The following is a 22551-nucleotide window of genomic DNA, read 5'->3' on the forward strand; positions in this document are numbered from 1 at the left end:
ATTCATATAAGCATACCGCAAATATATTATTATGCAATTTCGACCTTTTATTTATCGTAATTTAAAGAGAAAGGTCTATCTCGTGTTTCATGTTTAACGATCGGTATTGACGGTAGTTGAAATTCTGTCGATGTTGTACGTCGTATAAATCAGTCAGGAAACACGGGACGTGTTTTTGCAGAAGCAAAAAGCAGCTTGCAAATTTTGAACAATCGTTCCTTTATACGTCCGAGTGAAGTATATATATTTATGTATATATAGACAGCTACGTATCGCATGTCTATTTACATATGCATGTGCATGCCGACATGCAGTCGCCGTGGTTCGGCTTATCGAACGTGGTAGAACGGTCGGTATGGCTTGACATTTTTCCATTCCAACTGAAATTTACTACTGGCTGAATCTTCTTCCGCTGTCCGACGTTTTCTCATCAGATCCGCGTTATGTTCTCACGCGCGTATCACCATGCAGGAGCAAATTATTATATGGGAACGCGTAAAATCGAGGACGAAGATAATCCTGCGTGTTATAGGGTAATCGTAATCTTATAGAGCGGAGATCGTATCGTCAAAGATATTGATATGCATCGATCGATCAAAATCCTCTTTCCTTCTCTTTGAAAATTATTCCCCGCATCCGTTGCGTAACGAGTTTCCTCTCCCTTCTTCGCGCTCCCTTTTCCGACCTTGTTCTACCCTCCGCGAATAAAGCAAGTATCGAGTTTAGATGATCAAACGTTGAGCACACAATGTGTCCCCTTTCGTGTGTCACTATTTACTCTCTTCTTCTCACTTTCGTCAATGTCACTGCCTCGTCGTGTCGCCTAGCAGTCGTGCTTGTTCCATTTTTCTCGTTTCTGTTCGATTTACCAGCTACTTGCGTCGTTCGAGGCAGAGAACGAGCTTGAAATTGAAGCTCGTATCAAAGGCGCGCAGCTTGAATCCCGATTGACGCCCACCGAACTATTCTCGTTCGTCTCAATAATTTCTCCATGGAAGAAGATCAATGGAATTTCGCTGTACCTCGCCGTCACGGACAAATCACCGCGAAATAGGTTACTCGTGGCTCGTAGCTCGGAAGTTGATCGTTACACCGAGAGCAACGATGGTCCGTTCTTGAAGGAACGCCTCATCTTTCGCAACTTAAGATGCATCCTAAATTCTCGAAAGTGTATTCACGGTGACGATAATAATGGGGAGTGCTGGCCCGACTTTTCCACTACGTCGGTAGACGAGCAGGGATTCTCCCGTGTTTCCTCTTGGACGGTTGGCTCTCTTCCAGGGAATCTGAGAGCGCGCGACGTTGAATGGCCAACCGGAAGCAAACATAAGACGGCCGACTTCGGACGTTCGTCGACCTCGATCGAACATTTCATATCGTACGTGCGTAAATTCTCGCCAACGACCGACAGAGGCACGAATAGATTGTTTTCCGGGGCACGTTCGAACGAGAGAAGTAACTCCTCTTTGAAGCGAGTCCATTTGTTACACGGACGACATTTCGCGAACTGCTTGATCGTAGGACGCGACGAGGAATTAATTAAAATGGGAGAAGAGACACGACTGCCACGGAAGATTCATTCCGCGACGATTTTCTTAAGGGAGAAGTCGGGTAAATTCTTTTCTGCCAGCCACCCTCTGACATTGGCGGCACGCCAGAAATTCTAGCGGTGTGTAACGTCGAGCGGCCCATTCTCGGAACAAATAGAGGATGGTAATTCTCGACGTTCGTCGACCTCGAAGCTCGATTTCATATTCCTCGCTCGTGAAGCTTTAGAGGTCTTTCCAGCAGGGTTCTGGAGATCGACGATTTTCGAATACGATGGGCTTTCCTTCTCGAGAACGTTGACTTCATGGCTGACTAACTACATAATATATTATGTATATCGTATAATTCGACCAGTTTCGCGAGAAGTTCACGGAAGACTTAAGCTTGCTTGAGTAGGAGCTAGAGATACGTTGAAAGATGTAAGTACGCGGTGCCCCGTGTTTACATTATATTAGAGCTGATTGGCAATTAATAATTTCGTGTTTAACTTACGAAGTAGTTCGGCGATTGTATTAAAGAGTGATACCGCGAATTCTCGCAGTAACAGCAGCGGAACGTTTCGCGTATTGTTCGACCCACAGCTGCACCATCTACTTTGGTTGACGATTTAATGGTAGCTTTGAACCAGTTATCTAATAGCCTGAAGAGAGCTTAATGAGTGGTTGTACGCATACAAAACTTGTTTAGGGAACAAACAAATACGTTGTGCGATCGATACACGGTCGTTTGTCGATGTTGGTTTACCCGCGATGTAGCGATAATCGTCACGGTGGTGGCTCGTTTCTTTTGTTGCAGCAAGTCGAACAAAAAGAAGAAATAGAAAATAGGTCGCGTGTTCGTCGTGAAAATTCTTTGACGAACGATACGCGAATCGATAACGATTCGTCCGGGGGGAAAAAAGTCGAATAGGTTTGGCTTGTCGCCAAACGAACGGCCGCGCGATTGAAAATTTATCTTCGCGGATCGCGTAATGTTTAACTCGATACTTTGCGCGTTTCTCATTTTGTCAGCGATCCTTTGACTACGCGATCGTCATCAGCCACGTCGAAACACGACACGGCCACGATTTTAGTTCGTCGATCAACTTCTCTCTTGATCTACCTCTCCCTTTTTCCTCGCATTAAAACGATTGCCGCGTAAACATGCCGGTAGAATCGACATTCTACGTTGATGCATGACCATGGTTGGAGTTACAAAGGCATAGAATTGCAAGCGAAATGCCTCACCTTCCGCCGTGGTAACGAGGACCATGCTTTCAGGATGCTTGTTGACCAGCCGACGAATCAGGTCGATCTGCTCGAGTGCCAGTTGGACCGAGTCGAGGTGCTGAGAGGAACATGGCACGTAAGCTGACCAAAACTGTAACAAGAACAACAGAGTATCTTCGTGAGTATTTGTTTGAAAATAAATGGAAACCGTACACGTTTTTCTTGAAAAAATCATTTTCTTGTTCGTTCCATTGGTTAAGACTGAATTTTAAGATGTTGGAGCTTAGATGACCGAAACAACTCTATCTTGCTATAAGCCAGGTAAAATAAAAGTCAAAGTTTTTGATTGTAATAAATTGGAATTTTAAACAAATTCTGGCCCAAACGATACTTATATCGTTCATCTGGCCATAAATATTCAATTAACGATAGTTTCAAACGCTATATAGCACTTCTAACACGGAATCTCGACGATAGCACGATTCGGTGCGTGTAGTGATAATAAATCGGCGTGAATGGTAATTTCTCATTTCAATTCGCTATCAGATAGAACTTTGGAAATAATTAAAAGGGTATTACGAAACCATGACCCCGGCAGGATGCCGCTTTGAATTTTAAATACTGGGATATCGGGGGCCATAAATAAAGAGAGTATTTATCCTCCTTGCTCGCAATGTATACACCGGTTAAGAATATATTCTACTTGGAGTAAATTAAACCGATGTATCAGATCCCGAGGATTAAACACGACCCGTGATATTTCATTCGGTCTGATAAGGGGTTATGGGGGTGAACGTGAGCTCGCATAAAAACTCCTTTTATACATCGTTCCGAGGTTGCTATGCGTCAAACGGAATCACGCTGTTCCATATCATTACCGTCGCGAGGACGACGATTTTTTGGAATAAGGTCTTTCAATTCCTCGAGATATTCCAAATTTAAGACTCTCTTACAAGGATTCACGTGCTAGTTTTGTTGAGAATTGTGGATCTTTATCGCCGAAATAAATGTATAGGAACACTTAAATTACACTTAGAATTGATATCAAAATAGTTTCAGACTTATTTGATGCGTGATATTCGTCGATACGCATTTGTACTCTCTTTGTCTCACCATCTTTCTTTCCATACTACCAACGGAACAGTTGCATTCTTCTCTCTTTTACGAGACGCTGTGCACGCACATACTCCCACACACTCATACTCATATATGTGTGTCACTACTACGCGGCTAATCTAGTGTAGCACACAAAATTACACGTATCTCAATAAGTTTAAAATCTCGAAATCTCGAAATGGTACAAAGTCGAGTAATCTTGTATGTATCTGTTATCTCGAATATCTTGGCTACGAAATTCGCACAGATCAATTTATTTAAAATATCCTAATATACTCAAAACACGTAGATGGTTTTGGTAAAATCAATCTAGACTCTTGATCTGACTCTGGACCAATCTAGACTTTCGTTGAGATCCGAGTATCGTTATGCAAACTTATTTTATTTTGGTTATTCCATTTTAAATATAGGTATTCCCATGCAGTATATTTCGCTATAGATCATAGGTTGGCTAGTGGAACCTAGCGTACCACAAAAATCGGCACGAACATATCAAACAACACGATAGAATTCTTTGCGTATCCGATTCCATGGCATTGTTGTATTCGTATTTAAAATATTCCGTACAGTGGATGGTAGAAAAGTTTTGTTTTTAACAGCACCAGATGAAATGTACGTTCCGAGCGTGACGTTGTCGTGGAGCTGTCATAAATCAGCGGGTGGCGCGAAATGGCTTCACCCGTTGTTTTTCCTCCTCCTTTTATTCAACACTACCGTCTCTTTCTCTTCCTCATCAAGCAGCGGCGCTATCAACGTGTGACTCCCGACACGTCTTTTCCCCTCTTTCGTTTCTGCGACTTCATTACCTTTCCAGGATTTTTACGGTTACCGTTTGCTTTGCGTCGCGTCGCCACGACTTAAACCGCCTGAATGCATTTACTCGCGGGAGCTAATTGCGACACGGCAATGATTTAATCTCTGGCGAAGTACCTTCAGTCGTGGATCGTGCTCGAAAGTCGCCCCGTAAACGACCGTGCCTCCGGAACTTTTGATTTCCAGTTAATGCAATCATTTCCTTCTACTATTTTTCTGACCAGACCTGTTACCCGACAACTTCACCCGTGGCAAGAATTTATTCTTAATTAACGGTCGTTCGTTATCTAGGCGTGTTCGAGAAAATCTTAAAGAGAAAGAGACAGAGAGAGAGAGAGAGAGAGAGAAAGATAGAAACCATGAAATTGCATCTTGCAACGCGACACTTTCATAACAACGTTTTCGACGATCGTCGTCTGTTGATCGCATTGCGCGATGATAAATTAAATTTTTTTACTCGATCGAGCGACGATTAAACGCACCAACTGTTTGCAGAAACATTTTTCTAGAGTTGGCGCGTCTCGTTAGCATCCAGTTCGCCTCGAATTTTAGGTCAGACGTTTTATAAAACCGTGTCCGTGTACGGGTAAGATGTTTTCATCTTTTTTCTCCTGTCCTCTCTATTCTCCATCTCTTTCTTTCTTCCAGCTGTTACCCCTTCGCGCAAAATCGAGCAGTAGTCACGGTCGGGTTTTAGGTCAGACGTTTGTAAAAATATTCACCCCCGTCGACGATGTAATCGCGCCGTGTTGTCCCACTTTAAAGACGTGCTTACACACGATCGTTGACGTGGCCGTTTTATGAAATTTGATGCCGTGTTGGTGTACCTCGTCGACGAGGCACTCCCTCGCGAGGGTTAACAGCGGCCTTCAAACGGCCCACGCGACTCTCTCTCGTGCGTCGGCTATGTGTTCTTTCTTTTCCAATGTTCTCGCGTGATTCACATTTTTGTTCGCTCTATCGCGAACGAATTATACCGGAATAGAACGCAGCGGTAGACGTCGGTATCTCGATTTTTCCGTTCGATACACGCATTCTTCTTGCTACCGTTCCTATCGGTCGGGTTATTCAATTCCCCGAAGGTAGAACGTTTTGAATGGAACACACTCGAGTTATTTCGAATCGACTGAAATTCACTTTTGGAATGCAGCCGTTAGGAATCGCGATTGCTCGGGGATAGCTGTCTCTCGGGTGCAATCGAAAATGCTTGTACCGTGTTCTAGATATTCGATGCATTAAGCGGCTGCATTTTCATTGACTTCCCTTGGCCTCGTATGGTTTTTTGTCAGAAAGCTTCCGGGGCTCGTTACACGGGACACACTGTGTTCGGACTTTTGCGAATTTCGTATGTAAATTGGCTTTCAGAGGTGAACACTTTGACTACTCTGGTTTAGGACACTGTTTGGAAAATTGCCATTTTCCAGAGAGACATTTTAGGTTTTTCCTTCTTTTCGGTATCGGCAGTCAGGCGTTGCGCGTTTCAACGGTTATTCGTGCGATTTGCAAATGTACTTTAGCTTTTTGCATTTTTTCACGCGTAATAGCAAATACGTGTTATAAATCATCAAGTTTCTCAGGGGTTTTGTGACAATAGCCGTGCAGCTAACGGTTTTCATATTCAGTTTGAATTCTGTGGAATTTTCCATAGGATCGACCAAACTCCTGTCCACCCCTATAACAAAGAACTTCTGTCTCTTACTCTCTCTCTCTCTCTCTTTCGAGTCGAGAGAGAGAGAGAGAGTGTGTGTGTGTAATAGAAAGAAGAACGCGAAGTTTTAAAAATCCCCAAACACGCTTAATTCGTTATAGCCTTCAATGTTTAATCTTCAAATAATGTTCAGTCTAACAAATAATTTTATAGCTTGTCCACAATCATAGCGTTGTAAACGCAGATTTTCAGTTGTTACGCGTATTATTAAATTTCATGATTAATTAAGTCTTAACTTTACTCTGTGCCGTAATACATTTTCATCGCTTGGAAAAGTACAATGAATTTCTTACGAACGTAGAAGTTTACATTTTATGAAAAACGGCAGCGAATCGACTCGCGCCATTAAAATTCCTAGACGATTGAATACAACGCGTAACAACCGCTTGCATTTGGCCATTCGTTTATAGTTCCGAGTCCTGTAACTTGCATCCTGCTTCGAGGATAGTTTTAATCATCGCGTATAAAATTTGACAAACTCGTCTAATACTTCTCATAATGAAGCAGCAACCGTAATGAGAACACAACGATCTCGTTTCGTTTATAAATAACACATCGTTACGGTATTTCCAGTTAAACGTGAGTTGTCATGGAAGAGGAAGTACGATGTTCGGAGTCCACTAAGGGACGGTAAGGCGATCAATGGTTCGTAACCTTACCGTGGCGGATGCCTTCTCTCTTCGTCTGAATTAACCAAGACAGTGATGGATTGAGTCGCGACTGGCCTGCCAGATCCTCTATATATATGTATACCACTACTATGTATATTATGCATACGTGCATACACACGCGTTCGTTTCACTGAGCATAACCGGCTAGTCACCCCTTTCGTCTCGACGTAAGCAAACTGAATACCTTGAGGAACATGTTGACATTGAGAAACGACGCATAAAATTAGGCGACTGTTTTGTCGCGTATTCCTATCTTAACAGTATACTACGAATTCGATAATGTGTTTTCTCGTAATTTATCGATGTTAACCTGTTTATCGTTCAAGTTATCTCTCTCTCTCTCTCTCTCTCTTTCGCGATGAATAATTGTTGCAAAGTCTTTACGTTTCTTGTCCCTTTGAACATTACTGTCTCAACTCGCTCGCCGTCGGTGTTCGTGCTGTAGCAATTCATAACTAACTCGTTTCCATGCTATTCGCGCAATTAATATGCCCTTTTAATTACGGTATTAATTAAATTGAACCGCGCACGCCACGTTGCTACGTGTGTTCGCGCATGTGCCTAAGAAGCTTATTTAAATTTTCCCCCTTACCGTGTTATGCGACACGTTGGCATTAGGTATAGGGGAAAGTAACGAAGTGGTCTATTCGGGCGTAGGCTTAGTTCAACATCCGCTTTCACAAGCACGACTTTTCGGACTCCGCCACCCCTGCTGTTCCTCTTTATCACAGGCCGTGACTCTTACGCCACGCTTACCGTAATCGCGTCTAGATGAGCTTCTAACAGATGGGATCAACGGCAGACGGTATTTTACTAACGAGTAACCAGAGCCAAGGTATTTTCAAAGGTATCCTACGGGCGAATATTCTTAGGGACAGTCGCTAGTTCTCTCGTTTCTTTTCCCGCCGCTTGGACCGCGAGCTACACCTATACGTATTCGCTACCACTTGCGCGCAGACGGAAAGCACAGATGTTCCCTCGAATGGAATTCCATTTCTGACGTCTTAAAGTTAAACCCCGTTGGATAAAGCGGAACTACCGAGTTCGCTGGCGATGCAAGGAAAGCGCTGCCACCAAACCTATGTTTCTCACCTTTATGACCCAACTTTTCCCAAGAACGCTTCTATCCAACTTCTATATCGTATGCATATCGGTAGGCCGCGGATATTTATGCTTGGTAATTTCGGTTTGCAGGCAAGGTGCACAGTTGTTTAAGAAAATATTCTCACGACACTGTATTCGCTGCAGCGTATTCGCGATAACGATATTCGGTAGGTAGAACAGATCGAGGGACATAATAGAAAGCACGTAAAAAAATTCACACAGACGTCCATGCTTTGTAAATAACACTTCGCGTTTCGTAACATTTATTCAATACCGGTTTCCATTTTCTTTTCAATATTCGAAACAGTCACCAGCCCTTCATCGCTCGTCATTGTAATCGAAATGGTTTCGTTCGCAACGAAAGTTTAATCCTTTGACGAAAGAACGATCAGTAACGAAACGTGTCAATCACGCGGGGAAATGAATAGGCATCTCACGTTGCGCGCTTTTACGCGTTGCATACAGCCAATGGGTTAAAATATTCGCAACTTGAAATATTTTCTATTCAGGACAGATTCGTATTTTCAGGCACATTTATAGTTGGCGCGGCCAACAGCGGTTTCGTCGGGTCATATCGGTTATTCAACGGCGAACCAGGACTTACGTCTGAATGAAACAGCGGCTCTGTATAGGGCGAGCACCATCAAATTCGGCATTCATGCGCCACCCGTGAAACAGCCTCGGCCCGGAGGCGTCGAGACCGTGTTAAAAATATATATGTATATATTTCCGTCTAGACTGGTAGAGGTCGGATCGTGTTGCGGCTAATACGTACACTTCCATTCATAAGTACTAAGATACCTACGAAAGCTTAAGTAAAATCATTGTGAAATTATTATTTTAACATTATAAAACGTTTAAGAATTATTATCTCTTTTCTCAGACTGCCTAGAAAAAATCCATACGTTCAATATTCTAGTAATAACTTTATTAATTTTATAATAGAATTCAACATTTTCTCATCTATATGGTAATTAATCAACTTTGACCATCTTAAGCAATATTAGCGATATTAAATCTTAAATTATATTAGCAATGTAATGGACAATTGTCTGTTTAAAAATGTTTGTGATTTCTGCGAAATATATACGCGTATTAAATATCCTATAATTTCCACATAGATTTTCAGATTGGTTTCAAGCTTTTCCGGTGTGTATAATCATCGAATTTTATAACAGCGCTAATGAAATCTCAAAATGTTTCGTATAACGTTCATAATATATTATAATTTGTATTATAAATACAACGAATACAAAATTTCGATCGATCGATAATTTAAACTGTTATGTTTCGTTGCGTAGATATCCTAATATTTATGAATGAGAGAGAAAGAGAATACACGACGAAAGGCTACACGTACCCAGGCGATAGTCCGCGAGTTTCATCGCGAAAGTAATTTCACAGGTAGCAGGTTTCATTACGCAACGTCCGTGCGATTCGTTGGTGAAGAAAGGGCGTGTCGCGGAGGCAACTGCTCGTCGTCTGCTTTTATGCACGTCAACTGGAAATTATAATCTACTTTTGTTCGCGTAATGTTACTTAGGCGCGTGCTTATTTCGAGTCTGTTCCTTTGAATGGACAGAAACGCCGTGCATAGCCGAAGGAAAGATGTTGGTACAGCTCTTTAAACCGTCACAGTTGTTTTCCGAAGGTTTATGAAGTAAAAATTATTTCTGTGCCTTACGCGTAAAGTCCTTTCGCGGCGAACGCGCCTTTCATGTTGTTGGAAAACGACATGACTAAAATTCTCTCGTTAAGGGCTGTCTCGTTCTTGATTATACACGTTCAGCGCGTAAGAATATTCACAAATTTTTAGACGTCTCGTTTATTCTTTCATTGAAATATTTGCTACGTGAAAATTAATATTATTTAGGTTCTTCGTTTATTCCTTCATTTGATATCCCTTGTTCGGGTAGCTGAATTTCTTTTAAATGTCTGGTTCTTCGAAACTTTATATATAACTCTCAATAATCGTTAGACGGAGCGACGAATCGAGCTATCGACGACACAGATAATAAAAATTTCATTTGAGAAATCCTCTCCTGCAGTCGCTAATTCTAACTACAGCGAATCCAGAAATTGTAACAACCAATAATCGTTACGGTGTCTCGACTCAATGTAGAGACGTGCGCCATACATTTATAAAATAAGTTATAAATAGTTTAAACGATTCGTTGCTATTAACTAACTTTTCTTTCTCGCGGTTGTAGCCGAAGATTCGAAATCGAAAATCGATATCAAGTCCAAAGTGGGCTTAAAGTAGGTGTTCTCTGTGTTCGAGAAGGAACAGGATAAGATAAATTGTGATCACGGGAAATGTTAATCCTGATAATGAGTTTGGTCGAGTTTCGGTGCAAAATTGTCGGATTAAAGTTCTCTATACTTTAGATGGTTCCTGGCCGAATAAGGAATCGCTTATCGCTGGATTTACGCGATCTTATAGTTGGAACGTTGTTCGTTTCGATCCTCTTTCGTCTCGCGAGAAAGCTGTAACAATCACAATTTTCTGTTACCACCGCAATCTTCTTCCACCATCGTTTAACGTAATGTCATCATCGAGAGTAAAAGGCACAAAAGAGTTTCAGCGAAGGCGATTTTCTATTTTCACGAAATAATCTTATCCCTTCGTATCCCGGGTCGAGTCTCAGCCCGAGTTTCCTCGTTCGATCCCTCCGTTATTCTCACATTTTCCTGAAACACCAAGAGTTTCGATCGTCCATCTCGAAATGGACCAAGAGCTGACCCAACAAGAATAGATTTATTCGATTGCTAAGCCGTGTTGGAGGTTTTTCTTTGTTAGTTTCAGAATATACCTTTCTCTCGTTTACTTTCTACGTGAACTTTTTGGCTTAAGCTTTTTTTATTGAATCACCGATTCCGTCATGTTAGCCGTCAATGTTGGCCGATCAAACACATCGATTTAGTTCCTAGGTAATTCTTTCGGAACTGAATCCATTCCATTCATCGTTCTTATACTCAGGATTTTTAATCATCGACAAGTTCTTTTACACTAGCCACGAATCTTGTTGAGAAACACTGAGAGCTTTTACGCGGCTGTTTTCATTTATCCGATCGATTATGCTTACGACGTAGTTTCTTATCCACGCGACCGTTCTATTTAACGAGCTGTGAATGTCGATCGATTAGAAACATCGAGAGATCCTGTGCAATTGTTGCACAAGTTGGTCGATCCATTCGACCATTCTTACGCCCTGGACGCGAGTAAGCCATAAGAAAGAGACAGGATACCGTGTAACACGGAACGGTGGTTGGAGATTAATCGAAAGGATATCGGGACGAACGAGCACAGCTCGACTTCATAGACCACGCTAAATTTTCGACAGCGCGTAATCTCGCGGAATTGCGAGAAATTAATTATGAAAGTTGTTGGCGGTCTGGTCGGCTCGTTACATGCCGGTTCGTCGCACTAATAGAACGAATTCCGCGAACGAAATTTTTCCCGCGATCCTGTGTCTCGTTGCGCGGGATAATCGCGATAGCGTCGAGTAATGGCGCCATCAGTACAGATAAGGGTTTTACGTCTCTCTTAATTAATCCTGGTCGGACTGTATCGGGCTACGTGGAACGGAAAGAAGGTGCTGTAATTGAAACACTGTAAAGCAAAGAGCTTCCGACCAAGACACGCGATTCGCGCGTTTGCGGTTCGTTTCGTTCCATCGTAATTGCAGGGATTTTAAACATCGAAGGGAATGCGATTTTTCGAACTGCGATCCGTGGAGACGAACGAGTCAAGACGACACGCGATATCCTTCCCCTTTCGTCGTTCACGCGCCACTCTAATTTTCCCAACTGACAAATCGCGTGCTCGATTCGGCTAATTACGAAGTCGGTTTATACAGGGTATTTGAAAAGTTACGTTTAAATGTAAAAATATACGTAGCACTGGTCGATACAAGCAACAAAGTCTTAATAACACGCGACAGTCTCTGGTGTCGAAGTTGTGAAACATTTTCAATTATCAGCCTTTAAAACGGTACGAGAGATTTTATCGCCTGTCAATTCGAATGTACGTTGTTGCTCGATTAATTCACACCCGTACGATTCTACCGATCTGAGAGAAAACGAAAAGGTTGGCCGTAATTTTTATCGAACTATAAATCGTAGCCTGGCGGCAGAAAGAGGGGAAGGTCACTTTTAGGAAAAATGTTTCAAATGGCTGGCGCATCGACTCTCTCACGAGGGTGCCCTTTTCTCCAGAATATTTCCAGCTAAACGTGTCTCGCGCGCCAGAACCAGACAGATGTAGCGATATGGTGTACTGCGAGTAATTGGACATTGTCTACGGACACCGTCGAAATATATATCGTCCGCTTTCACGATTCGTGAAACATCTCTGCCACGTACCTCTGGATTAATGCCTTTTCACGGGAGCTCACGTTATTGCGGTTATTATTGTGCTCACCTGCGCTGCAACCATACCCTCCTTCAATCTTCTGAGATCCGTGTGGCTCCAGGCGCTCCGCGACCAAGGGTGGGTATCCCTCAGGTCATCAAACCTGAATTCCCTCAACTGATTCTTCAGGAACTTGCGTATGTTCCATGGTAGATCGTTGTGCCTGCAGCAAACGAACAAAAGGAGAAAATTAATGTCTTTCTAGAATTTATCGTTCAACGTAATATATTACTTGGTTCTGAAATCTCCCGCGGTTTTTCTTGCATCTGTTTGCGAATTAGAAGAGTTAAAGAAATATGGTTGGCTATATATACTTCTGGGTTACCTTTGTATCCGTCATGGCCTGTACTTCTTTCTTTCTCGTGAAATGATCGTGCGATTTTATTTTGTTCAACATACTCGAAAGATCATAAACGAAGACCACAGAGGAAACACACGAGGTGTAATTTTTTTATGTGATTTATTGTTGAAACTATCTTTTAATTAAATTTAGTTATCGGTCTCGCGACCATCCCCGTATTTCGCCTCATTTATCATCTAGCCATTTTCAGTTCCCACTTGCTTGATCAACTTCATAAATTGAAAAGCAGGGGAAAGTGATGATGCTGTAAACGCTATTTTCTAAATTTATTTTGCAACTCGCCGTTATTTAACGTCGTCCTGCTGTAATAAATGAACACGTGGAACTAAGTAATTTGCTTCTTTCTTTCATGATTTCGAACGCTAATCGTGTACTTATGTAATGAAATTGAGAAACTGACAGAAAGTAGAGTCGAGCAGTTTGACCTGTGGCTCGTTTATCAGCAATTTCAACCACACCACAACGATTCAAAGTTAACTTGTTTCGACGCTTTATATCTGCTCGTATCATTTCACCGTGTATTTTATACACAGGCGGCGATCCGTTTTATCGAGTGTGACGCGATACCGTGAAATGGCCCCTGTTTCAAGTAGCAACACACCGCATGTGTCCTGCGGACAGGGGAAGCCGTACTCTGGGGGGAAGTAGAATGGAACAGGAGATATACGACGAGAAGGGACGGTAAAGCGAGTAAACTTTGCCTCTTACAATAGCATTAGGCGACGTACAAGTTTCTCCACAGGTTCGGTTACTATGCCCGCGCTTCGTCTAACTTATTTCATACAAAATCCTTGATTCCTTTTGCGAAGATTTTTATAGACGGTTGTTGGTCAAATATTGGCATACTGGAGACTCGGGTCGTCAACATTGTTAGCGAAGCACTAGTAGAAATTCGCGAAAGAAAACTCTGTCCAGACTGTGTGTAAATCCCGATGTTTGCTGTGTACGCAAAATTCCATCGAAAATTTTCACTATATAAATATCATCTACAATATGTTGGTATATTTGCATCATATCGAAACTAATGGAATTCATTTGAATATACACACGATCGAGTTTCTATCGACGAAAGATACGCACAGGCGATATAGAGTGAGCGTGAAAGGAGTATTCGAGATTGTGAGCCACGTTACCGAGGCAATACAGAGCGACGAAATACAAGCGAATGAGAGAGGAACTAGGCAAGCTAGGGAACTTCGCATCTTGGAATAGCATTAGCCAACGTCTAACTTGCCCTTAGTTCCCCTGTTTCTCTCATGGTATTCTTGTTCCGTGTTAATTCCTGTTGGATATATGTACGGTGTGTAACCTGGATATCCGATCTCGAGTTACAATCAATGTTACACTAGCTTCCTGTCGCCTTAAGATCCTGCTTAAGGTATATTCCGTACGTTATATCTGGCAATTTAACACCGAGGCAAACGTATTCAGGGGACGTGTTCATTTAGACTCTGACAGGCACGGTACTCGAGCGCGTGAAGCTTTAATTAAACTAATTACGTCGGGGTAAACTGGAAACTTTTCGAACGACGAAAGGAAAAAAGAAAGGAGGTAAAAACGAAGAAGACCGGAGAAGCTCTCCTTCTGCTAACATACAAGGTTAATCCATGAAACGAGTGTAATTACGAGGCCGAGACAGCGACTCGAGGCGCACGAGTTCTTGTTCGAAAGCCATATACCCATTAAAACTGTATTACGAACCGGGATAATTCTAAGCACGCGTCGCATTCCTAGCCTGTTTCATTCGGCTGACACGCCAATTAACCCGGCATAATCGACGCGACGCAGAAGACGCAGCCTACGTCGCCTCATCTACGTGGCGAAACAATTTGAATAATCGCGCGGATGTAGGATGAAGCGCGGATAACGGCAGAGAGAATCCGCGTCTTGTTGGCTGTCGTTGGCGAACAGCTAATTGAGCAGGACGCGATGGCGCCAAGTTGTATTTCTTGATAGCATCGCGATTACACGCCTAGTGTAATTACTCGCGGAAACTCGTAACTGCGTTTCACCGGCTTGCTGCAAAAGTTTCGCAGCGTATGACAATGCCGCTAACTTTAAACGGCTCGATGTGTGCCTTCCGCGATGCACCTTCCAACTTTGTTTCCAGTTTCTACCACCTTTTCCTAACCCATGTTCCTCCATAGTTACGCGTAATACGTAGACGCGCGAATAATCGATTCCGCGATGGTTTAATTGGCAAGGCGACGCGGTTTTATCGTCTTGTTGGAGCTTTAATGGCGTTCATTGTGCGAAAGGGGCGGTGACGTTGCGTGGTGAAACCGAACGTTCCGTGGTTTGAAGGTAAACTTGATTAACATGGAACTTGAAAAATTATTCCATCAGATGCAATGGAATTAAAAGAACGAAAGGACAGATTGTGCAATATTTACGTTGTGTTTTGCCGTGTTGATTCTTCATCGACTACGTGTTTGTCAGGTGTATTTAAATATTTGCCAACTTTTGTGCAATGAGTTTCGTGAAAATGCGGCTGTTTGAAATTGTTTTACAGGGTTGTCTGCGTGTGATGTACATGTCGACATTTCGTCTCTTCCAATTCTTCCCTCGATCATCGCGCTCTCTTGTTTCACTGTACGTAATAGCCAATTTTGGTATGAAAATACTCCACAAATTCTCAATGAGATGCTGGGAAACAGAAGGGTCGTGACATAAAGGAATTTTGTTACATGACTAAATGAGAGGATAGAACCGTGTACACGCAGCGGACGGAGAAGGAACGTGCGTATTGTTACCTCAACAAATCTGACCTAAATCAGAGATGGATCTCTCTAACCGTTTGCCATCAACCGCATCGCATGGTGGCTGAATGCACTTTGAACATGGTGCGAGGGGAATTTAACTTCGAACGAATTAGGTAACCAAACGAGCAGCCTGTGTACCCATCTCCTCAAACTCCTGATTACTCTGTTTCTCTCTCTTCTCTCTCTTTCTCTTTTGCCACTTGTCGTCCGATAATTCTAAAAGTTTATAAGGACTCGCTAGGGAACTCGCTCTCTAAACATTCCTATCAATTAACGTTTACTAAGCTATTGCATACGTTAACTTTCTAATCCCTGAGCCATCTGTTTTTCTCGTTTGCTATTCTAGAAAAGAAGATTAGCAGAATGTTTGAAAAGTCGACACTACGGCCCTTAGCCATCGAATTACACCTACACACTTCGTCGAACGATTAACATTCTCGAAAACCCACTTAAACCCATAAAATTTCTACGAAAACGTACGAACCGCTCATTTTGAAGCTTCCAATGGTTCTAGCGTTAGCCACCGATAACGACGACAATCGACCGAATGACTTATCCGCCTGATTAGAATCGTTTACAGACTCTAACTGGATTTTTCTCAGCAGTTCTTTAATTTTCATCGTTTTATTTAATATTTCTATGTCTAACTATAACAATAATAACAGGTCACCATCGAGCAGGTTTTCAAATGTTAATATTAACAATTACAAGCATTTGGCTCGTGATACCAGCAGATCCTAAAAACCTACAAAATCGTTCCCTCTAATTCGTTCGAACGCTAGCTACCAGCTCGTATTCGTTTTCGTATTCTCTATTTGTCGCGACGCGTTCTTTGTATTCTGCGCGGTCGGACCCGTAATCGACACGGATTGTTTGCTCGAAATACTTTCGCTGCTCCTTTTGACTGTTTACCGCTCTATCCCTAGCAGCTTCCTTTCCAACCCTCAGCTATTCCGAATGGTGATTGGATTTTCAGGTTGGATTGCGTCGTATCGAATGGATTCTACGCTATAGCGTCTGTTAAGACCCCCGTACAATCGGTAAAACAGGTTATATAACAAATAAATAAAAACTTATTTGCTAACACTAAATATTTAATGAACATAACTTAAGCGTAAGCACGAAGTTGTAGAGTTCTAACATGCAAAGTTGTCAGAGTTCAAAAGTCCGACGGTCCAAGGGTACAAAGTCTAAAGTTCATGTAGGTATTCAGTGGAAGTTTGAGAGTTGTTCAAAGTCCTTGCGTTTCTATTCCTTGCAAACATTGTATTCCCTTGAAAAATGGTATGCCTCCTGAAATAAACTTTCCTCGAACGATATAATAGTCTGATCAAACGTCTTATTTTTATCAAGTTCTTCGAAAATGAGAAGAGAGGATTCAGGAAAATATGTCGTCTCATTCTATCTCTATTCACGCCTGAGTGTCACTACGTGGTCGTGTGTGTCACGTGCACGTGTAATTAAGGGTTCGTTAGTCCAACGTACGTAGAGGGTGTCTTGGAAGTTCTAGGTGAATTAAATAACGCGCTCGGTTTCGGGACTGCTCAAGACTGACTCTCACAGTCAGAACTGTCTCTTTTATTCCCTCAATGCACGCATACTCGTCCACGTTGCACACAAATACGCGCATAGATACTTTGGTTTATTATATTATTATAGATACTCCACGTGTCAGAAGACGTTCATTGCGTCGTCCTAGTCACGGCCAGTTAATTCTAAAGATAAAATTATGCGCCCTTTATCGCTATAGAGAAAACAATTCAAACAGCAAATAAGTTTTCGACGTCTTATCATTAAGTTTATAAAGTTCAGAGTATCTTATTTAAAACAGCGTCTTTGTATTCTGTTTTTGAACCTTTAGGTCTCCGCGACTATATTCGCCGGATGCGGTTAGCCTCGGGTCTGTGCATGAAGCGACATACGAACGATCCGACCAATAGCCGGAACGCGGCTTGGTAATAATTAGGAAAACCAATAAGCATTAGAGCCGGATCGTTTGATACTGTCGCTACGTGCGACCGCATACGTACAGTGAAGTGAATTGGATGAGACGAAGTACGTACGCTTATTACGCAGGATACGCCTATAAATACGTAATCAAAAGCGCTAAACGGTGCGGAGTTTCCATTTGAATGCGACTGTGGACTAAAAAGTGTCCGACTGAACGGAACTACAAACTGACGGAAACTGATCTAATGGATGTTTCGAAAGACGATTAAAATAGTTATACTGGAAATTAAAGTGTACGTGAAGGTAAATTGGATAGGTCGCTATTGGCGGCGAAAAATCGTACGAGCGAATCAGCCGGCAAATCGATCGGTAAATAGCAAAGTTTGCCAGCGCGTTTCAAATTTGTTCTGCATTTTTACGCAATGTCAATTAATTAAACAGCGAAACGACGCGTCGAGATTGTTTGCGTAACCATTTCCACCAGCAGACACAATGTTGAAAATTTTCGGTCGGACAGCTTTGGCCATTCCCGCGGTTGTCATTTGTTATTGGCGCGATATATTCACCGGTCGATGAACGATGGACGTACTTGAATTTTTAATCGAGCGGGTTTTGCTCGAGTCAACCGTGCGTTATGTGATCTTCCTGAGGTGTATACGTATAGTTGTTTGTGGTGATAGTGCGCAACTGCTGGCTTGTAGAGACTGGAGAGGCCGAGATAGATTCTGTTGCGGATGTAGATGTCGCGCTGCTGGGGTACTTGCTGTATTTTCTTCCTATTTAAGAATCGTGGAAGAAAAATCGGACTACGATCGCCAGGATTTTGAACCCGGGTCCCGAACGTTCGTAACCTAAGGTGCTAACCACTGCGCTACCGTTGTCCGGTGTTAGTCAGTGTCGAGTGGTGGTACTTGAGCTGTCGAGTGCTGCCACATTCTTATCGGCGATGAAAACCAAAGAGACGGAAAGTAAAATCGGCTCTGACTGGTTCGATCCTTTTTTTCCATCGCGTCTAAGCGAATCTCGAATCGGGACGATATTCGGACGATCCTGTCTGTAAAAATTATCTTTTAAAATGAGCGATAAGCATCGGTAGCCGAGGATGGATGATCCAGGCAAAAGTTTGGGGTAGGTTGGCTGACAGCCAGGCTCGTGTTTGCGCTCATCGATAACAGGGTGTCGTAAAAATTCCGCCGCTTATTGGTCATAGCCGACCGAATTATTCTTTTTCCCTTTTCCTTTTTCCCATCCTTTCTCTTCCTTCTTTTTCCCTACCGCGGTAAATTTCATCGATCGCCCGGCGCACGGCGAGAGAAGGGTGGAAAAAAATTCGGGCCGATATCTTGCTTCTTCGTTTTATCGTTCTCCATTAAAGCTGCTTTCCCAGCATGATTGCCCTAATTACGTCCCGCCTGTACAAAGAGTGGCCAAAATTACACCCGAGCCGAATTCTTTCGTCGATCTTCGTCAATGTCGCCCGAACGAAAATTGGATACGACGGCCGACGATTTCGACGAACGTCTTTTTCAACATAATTGCCCTAATTACGCCGTCCACGAAGAAAATCCACCTAAAGACATAACACCGCCGCGGCATCTTCCATTCCCCTTAGTATTTTCTCTTTCCCAACGGAGACCAAAGACTTCCGACCGGAGATCAGTCGTGATTTTCTAGTCAACGTCACCTGCTTGTACTTTTGAAGCATTTTCACATTAGCCCTTCATGCATATTCAACGAATACAACACGTGTCTAAGAGGAGAATGATATCCACGAAGCTGATTTCACGAAAGCGCTGCCGAGTTTTCGTCGTTTTCGTCGGAGAGAAGGCGAAAGGGTGGTGCGAAGCTTTATGTGTAGGTACGTACACATGTGAACGCAAAGAGGTGGGGGAGGATACGTTTTCATCGGAGAGAGTTAATTGGCAAAGCGCGATAAGGTTGCTGGGCTCGATATGCATACGAATGGCGAATATTCCGTTTGCTGGTGGCATTGGCAGTCACTAGGCATGCAAATACGACTTCCGGGTCTGGTAGACCGGCTCGAGCCTATCGCCTGTTCGAAACGCACACGACCTCCTTCGTCGCTTTGATTATTCCCAGAATTTAATTAGCTGTTTCTGCTGTTCGACGTTTCACAAAAATTAACTGATTAGCAGGTATCGGTTCATAATCCACGTTTCCTATAATATTCTTCGATTCGTATGGTATTCAGTACACAGATACGCGATAGATACATTTTTGTCAAATGTTATTTTCTGCTCAAGTACAGCTATTTATATTCTATGTGTTCTGTATATATCTAGCCGTACAAATGTACGAGTACATCCGAGGGATAAAAGCATCGAATTAATACCGAATCTACTTAGTCCGACGTTCTGCTACACTTAACTCCTTTTCGTATATTTGGAGAACTAACGAATTAATTTTATTTTGATCTTATTCGTTACCACGTCAAATGTATTGCAATATGAAACATTCGACATTGCCTGCTCCAACTTCATTCTTGCAAAGGAATTAAATTGTTCAATAACAGACAAGTTACGAGGGAGAAAATTTCATAGTACCAGGTGGGAAGGGAATCAGTCGACGATTTTTTCCAGGCTCCCGATTTCGCGTAAACCAGCGTCTAGCTGGCAGCGCATTAGCCGCTGGTTTTCTTCTATGCTTTAATTTGTTCGGCGATTAGCCGCAGACCCGTACTATTTCGGTGGTCGTCGCTGTGCGGCACGCCCGGAATCATAAAATTTAATCCAGCGTAAAATCCACCGGCTATACGGTAAAGTTAGTTACTGCCTTTTTAAAGTTGCCTCCTCTCGGATCCCCAGCAGACAACTGGCGTTTTTCCGCATCTTCCTCCACGGGTAATACCCGTAACATCGTAAAAATGTATTTTTGTAATCCTTTTTCTCGTCGTTCACTTCCTCTTACACACCTCCTAACAGCTGCGTTATCGACCATAAGTAATTGGACGCTTCCAAATCATCGCACATACGTAAATGATACCTCAAACGAAGCTTTTAAATCCGATTTTGGTCTCCGAACTTGTACGATCCTTAAACGTGTCCTTTTAACGTTGAGATCTTTGAATAATTGAAATGTATGTTTGCGATCGTATTCTATAAGATTAAACTATACGAACTGTTGGCCATTCATCGAAGATAGACGTGAAAATAGAACGATGCAGATACATTCCTTGTATCGGTTACGATCAAGCAGAGTACACGTGTTTGATTTTAGTTGCAGGAAGAGGTAAAGAGTTAACGATAGGCTAAACGTATCGTAACTTTGAAATTATAATAAAAATATTAACCTGTCGATCGTTCGTGCACGAGGTGTGCAAATACTAAAGGACAGTAGTGCATCTACGTATAGCGATTTAACGAAGCTATTACAGTTCGCGCGAGTGCCGGAATCGTGTATCGCCGTCGTTACCGTTACATCTGCGTGACATTATAGTGGTTATCATACCTGGCAAAGCTCGCTAAATGAATTACACACGGTTTTAATGGTGGTGATGTCACGCGTGTAACATAAATATTCGGTAATTACATCGTTTTGTTTAGCGGCACGTTAAATGGGATGACTTCTCTTCGCGTCATTTTTTTCCGCAATTCGTAAAACTTTCAGTCTCCTCGGAACGTTCAGTCGGAAGAACGACATTTGTTATTGTTGAGAATTGTGGATCTTAATTGCGGAAATAAAAGTAAAGGAACACTAAGGTTACACTTAGAATTGATATTAAAATAGTTTTGGATTTATTTAATGAACGATTTCCAGGATCTTCGTTGATATACATTTGCACGCGTCTCAGCACTATCTTTGTCTCACCATCTTCCATACCACATTACCAACGAAACAGTTACATTCATCTGTTTTTAGAAACGCCGCGCACACATATACTTCCACACATTCATATTCACATACGCGTGTCACTACTACGCGGCCAATCTAGTCTATCACACAAAATTGTACGTTTCTCAATAGTTATATAGATCCTGGTTCAACACTTAAGATTTACAACACGCGCTAACGACGACACGGACCATGAATGCTATTTTTGAGAAGTGTTTTAGATCTATACGATGCTCAACTATCGTAACATTTCTGAACACGTTCCTAACTTTATTTTGTCTATCCTTGTTTATCTGTCTCATAGTAGACACGCGTACCTAGGGAGACAGTAGGATCGTGACACGACGTGAAGTTTTAAGTCACGTTTCGGAATCCGAGATCCATGATCCGATTTACGAGTACGAAGCCTCGGTAGCGTGGACTCGGTAAGACAGCATCGACGCCTTCGACTAACTCCGCGAAATCGAGTTACACGTTACAGCTACATTAACTCTGTCAGAAGTTGGTGTCTGTTCATGTGGTCGGTTTTACCGGTGTACGTATTACATATATATTGGTGGTAAACAGACGTGCAGGGTTCGTGGCCGCGTATCGTGGGCCGGTTATACCGAAAATTAACCTCTGTACGTAGCTTGCTATTTGCCTCTGGCGACCTCGTCGTCAGGTTGCCAAAGTAACTCTGTTTCCTGTTGTTCATCTAGTAACCATCCCACTTTACCCTTCAACTTCGATAGATTAGGCGGTTAATCCTCTGGCTCGTGATTTAACGACAATTCTCGCGAAACGATTTCTGTCTGGTTGCGTTTCAATCGCGTTGTCGCGTCGTAAGTCGTAAAGGAACGAGTCGGAGGACCACCGTGAACGATTTCCGTATCGTTTCCGCCGTGAAACGTGCTACTGGCGTTGAGAATCTGCATTATTCATAAAAAAAATGAACGCCACGGAAACTCCATCCACAACGGGTATTCATTCGACGAGACAGTCGCATCGGAAGATAATATCGCCTCGGTGAAGTTTCGCGGGCAGACCGCGCCAACCGAGGCG

The 22551-nt window shown here is 42.6% G+C and overlaps 1 protein-coding gene and 1 long non-coding RNA gene across 4 annotated transcripts in view; one reads left to right on the forward strand and one right to left on the reverse strand.

Moving 5' to 3' along the window:
- The window catches only part of LOC143302885 (uncharacterized), a 210916-nt gene that overhangs the window by 46579 nt on the left and 141786 nt on the right, over window positions 1-22551 (forward strand). Inside the window, exon 3 of the long non-coding RNA XR_013058738.1 lies at window positions 2808-2934. This is a non-coding gene — a long non-coding RNA (uncharacterized LOC143302885). The remainder of the gene's footprint in view (window positions 1-2807; window positions 2935-22551) is intronic.
- LOC117155664 (dipeptidase 1) overlaps window positions 1-22551 on the reverse strand; it is a 77092-nt gene that overhangs the window by 40929 nt on the left and 13612 nt on the right. For all 3 annotated transcript variants that reach the window (XM_033331885.2, XM_033331886.2, XM_033331884.2), the window contains exons 3-4: window positions 12592-12745; window positions 2775-2907 (exon numbers count right to left, since the gene is read on the reverse strand). In XM_033331885.2, coding sequence (XP_033187776.1) covers window positions 2775-2907; window positions 12592-12745 — 287 coding nt within the window. The remainder of the gene's footprint in view (window positions 1-2774; window positions 2908-12591; window positions 12746-22551) is intronic.

This window comes from Bombus vancouverensis, chromosome 6 (assembly GCF_051014615.1).
Source record: "Bombus vancouverensis nearcticus chromosome 6, iyBomVanc1_principal, whole genome shotgun sequence".
NCBI lineage: Eukaryota > Metazoa > Arthropoda > Insecta > Hymenoptera > Apidae > Bombus > Bombus vancouverensis.